At 38.5% G+C, this 3,166-nt stretch overlaps 1 protein-coding gene across 1 annotated transcript in view; it reads left to right on the top strand.

The window, feature by feature from the left end:
• LOC101847017 (arrestin domain-containing protein 17) overlaps nucleotides 1-2,569 on the top strand; it is a 22,274-nt gene extending 19,705 nt beyond the window's left edge. Inside the window, exons 5-7 of the mRNA XM_005091997.2 lie at nucleotides 268-444; nucleotides 1,205-1,403; nucleotides 1,963-2,569. Of these exons, the coding sequence (XP_005092054.1) occupies nucleotides 268-444; nucleotides 1,205-1,403; nucleotides 1,963-2,102 (516 nt within the window). The 3' untranslated portion in view covers nucleotides 2,103-2,569. The remainder of the gene's footprint in view (nucleotides 1-267; nucleotides 445-1,204; nucleotides 1,404-1,962) is intronic.
• The last annotated feature ends 597 nt before the right edge of the window (nucleotides 2,570-3,166 follow it).

A 3,166-nucleotide genomic window follows, 5' to 3' on the forward strand; every position in this document is an offset into this window, starting at 1 on the left:
TGTATAAAAATTATATATATAATTATTATTATCAACATGCTGAAATAACAATTAGATCAAGAGTAATTTATACATTTTCAGTAACAAACTCACTTGTTTTCTAACACGGGCCTTACTGGTTTGGTATTGTAAGTTAGAAATCCAGTCAACACACATGCACATACGCAAGATATACACTGTCTCTACCCCACCCCCCTCCCCTTTCCCCTTCTATTTTTACCACAGCCTATACTTGTTCTATACTCATGAAATGAACTCTGTCTCCAGACCACCACATACCACGCGAAGGGCAAGCAGGTGAAGGTGGATAAGAAACTCCACGAAGGTGAGAAAACGCTAGAGTCTGCAGAGAGCCTCAAATGGAACCCCGAAATTCCAGTGCCGCCATTGCCCCCGACTGGACTTGGAGGCAGTCGCGTTATAGACGTGCGATATTGGTTGGAGGTAAACGACATTGCTTTGTTTCTTCTGATGTCATTTTCCTTTTCAATGTTAAAGATTTACAGTTTACTTGGTGAGAACTAAAGTATACAGAATAAGGAACGCGTGCAGTAAAAGACAATTTCGAACGCTCGCCCTTAGAATACTTCTAAATTACTTTTTTTCGCTCATGATGCCACAATGACCTAAAATGTAGCCCCGCGGAGAATGGAGTCCAATCGGTACATGCTAGGTCAAGTAAGTTCCGAAAGAATGGTTACAGTTTATTTTTACCCAAAAGTATTTTTTTTAAAGTGGAATGCACAGTATAACGGGACAAGCACAGTTGTTTTTTTTCAGATTTTGTTTGACGAACGAGTAATTGTCTGTGGCTTCTTGAACTCAAACCTCTTCATTTTATTTGTCTAGTATGCCCACAGTCTCGCCACAACGACAAGTGCTATTATCTAACGCCCAACTAAAATGCGAAGCCTAGTTGATACTTTAAACAAATTAATTAAATAATGGAAATTACTGTGGATTTTGGACATAATAAGCACGGCAATGCCCTCTGTAACCTTCTTTATGTCACCAAGGGGTCCCACGTGCAGGTCACAGTTTTTTACTGTCTACCTATGTCGTATGTTTGTCTGTACGCCTATGGGACTTTCTGTCTTTACTTTCCGAATTCAGTTCACCACCATGGTTGTGTTTATACTCATCTCTTACCAAAAGTGCTTCGTCATCGCCTGAGCCAATTATTCTTTCTCGTTATTTTTGGTAGGTAGAGATGTACTCTGACGCCTCTTTCACGGACTCCATACATTTCGTGGATGAGATCAGGATAGGGACATTGCCTCTGGACCACGTGACAACAGCCCTACCTGTGACTCAGCAGCCGGGCGGAAAAAGCACGCGATCGGGCTTGCTTCCCATTGGTTATCCAACACCTGAAGTCCGTGCCTTGCCGGCTCCAGGACCTGGTAAATTATGTAATGACTAAACAATGCTGTTGGATTAATTCGTGGCCTGTTGCTGTTTGGCTCCTAATGATTATTGTTTCATTTTCGATTCGTTTCTTTCTTATTTCTGCAATACTATTAAAACCAGTGTTAACATATTCAAAGACTGAAGAGAAAATGTAATCAATGTGGATAGGATAGTTATCACAGAAAACATCAAAACTCATAAATTGACGAGTTCTTGAAAAAAGAATTAACACATTAACAGTAGCAACAATGACAAAGACAGACAAAACCAACAACACAGCTGCAATAGCAATATCAACGGACACTGGAAATATGAACCAAACACGAATAAATCTAAAGAACACACGCATTCTACGTTTAAAAAATCCTGTTGTAAGAATATTATTAGAAAGGTAAAAAAATTAAAAGATAATAGAAGTGGTCTTAGTAATTAGAAAACGATTTTTTCAAAATATTATTGAGTAAAGTAATAACACCATGGTAACATAAATTTCCATTTTTTAAAAATCACACTTTCAAGTAATTCTATTTTTTCTGTATTTATTCATTTCAGCTGTGGTCCCTCGGAATGATGTTCTTAACTGGACTCCGAGTGATGGCACTTCAGGAGGATCAGCCAATCGAGTTCATGCTTACAATGGCCATGTGGTGCACCACAGCCTATCAACATCGTCGAATTCATTAGCATGGTGAAGGGCTACATTTCAGTTACTGTTTTAAGGAATGCAATCTATTTTATTCCTCCTACCTCTTGTTTGTCCCTGAGAAAGAAGCAGAAAGTATCTCAACAGTGATTAAGGCCACATGAAGAAAATAGTGTTTTCAATAGTCACTCTGAGTGCCGATCTCTGTGGCTGTGGCAAAGGCACAAGGGTGGCTTGAAATGTTTTTGGTGGAGCTTCCCTTCAGGGCTTTGTCAACGATTACCTTCCCTTTTTAACTTACAAGACTCATCCAGGAGACTCCTGAATTATTGCGAAGACATAGGCGTCCTGTGTGTATAAAGTCACATGTTAAGAATACAGAGTAGTGTTTAGGAATTGCAAGCCATATTTTGACGTACTACATGTGTAATATAAATTGTAATGTAATTTGTCTTTTGTTTACACGCATCCCCCATTGACACAATTTAGATTTTTTTTGACGTTAGGGATACAACGTCCTAGCAGAGGGACGGAGATACTCAAAAAATTTAAAGGAAAATAATCCTTTCCTCACAGGAATCGAACTCACGTCTTCTGCGAGCACCTAAACAATATATTGTTTTATAGGCCTGCAACGAAGCATGTAGTTACATGTAATATTATGCATCTTTTTTTTAAATGACCAGTCTTGTTAAGTTTTACGTTATAGCCATCCCTTTTTGATGAGTGCGAAAAAGTTTTAAAATAAATTGTACGATTTTTCATCATCTCCAAATTGTGCACTGAGTTACGTTGAATAGGGGTGTACATTTAACTGTACAGAGTCGCTACAAGGTTTCTACCAACTCTTTCAAATTGTAAAGACGCACCAATCACAAATAATTTAGGCAATTTTTATTCTGCAAAGTTAAGTTAGGCTTCAGTTGTTAAGAAAAAGACTGTCTCAAACCCACGAAAAGAAGATTTTTGTTCTAAAAGTATTATAATTTTAAATTCATCCACCTGGCGATCTAAGAGAGGCACACTCATTTCTCTCCCATTCTCTCCCCCCCCCCTTTTCATTCTCTCTCTCTCTCTGTCTCTCTCTCTGTCTGTCTCTCTTCCTTTTTTTTG

This window comes from Aplysia californica, unplaced genomic scaffold, assembly GCF_000002075.1.
Source record: "Aplysia californica isolate F4 #8 unplaced genomic scaffold, AplCal3.0 scaffold00039, whole genome shotgun sequence".
NCBI classification, from domain to species: Eukaryota; Metazoa; Mollusca; class Gastropoda; order Aplysiida; family Aplysiidae; genus Aplysia; species Aplysia californica.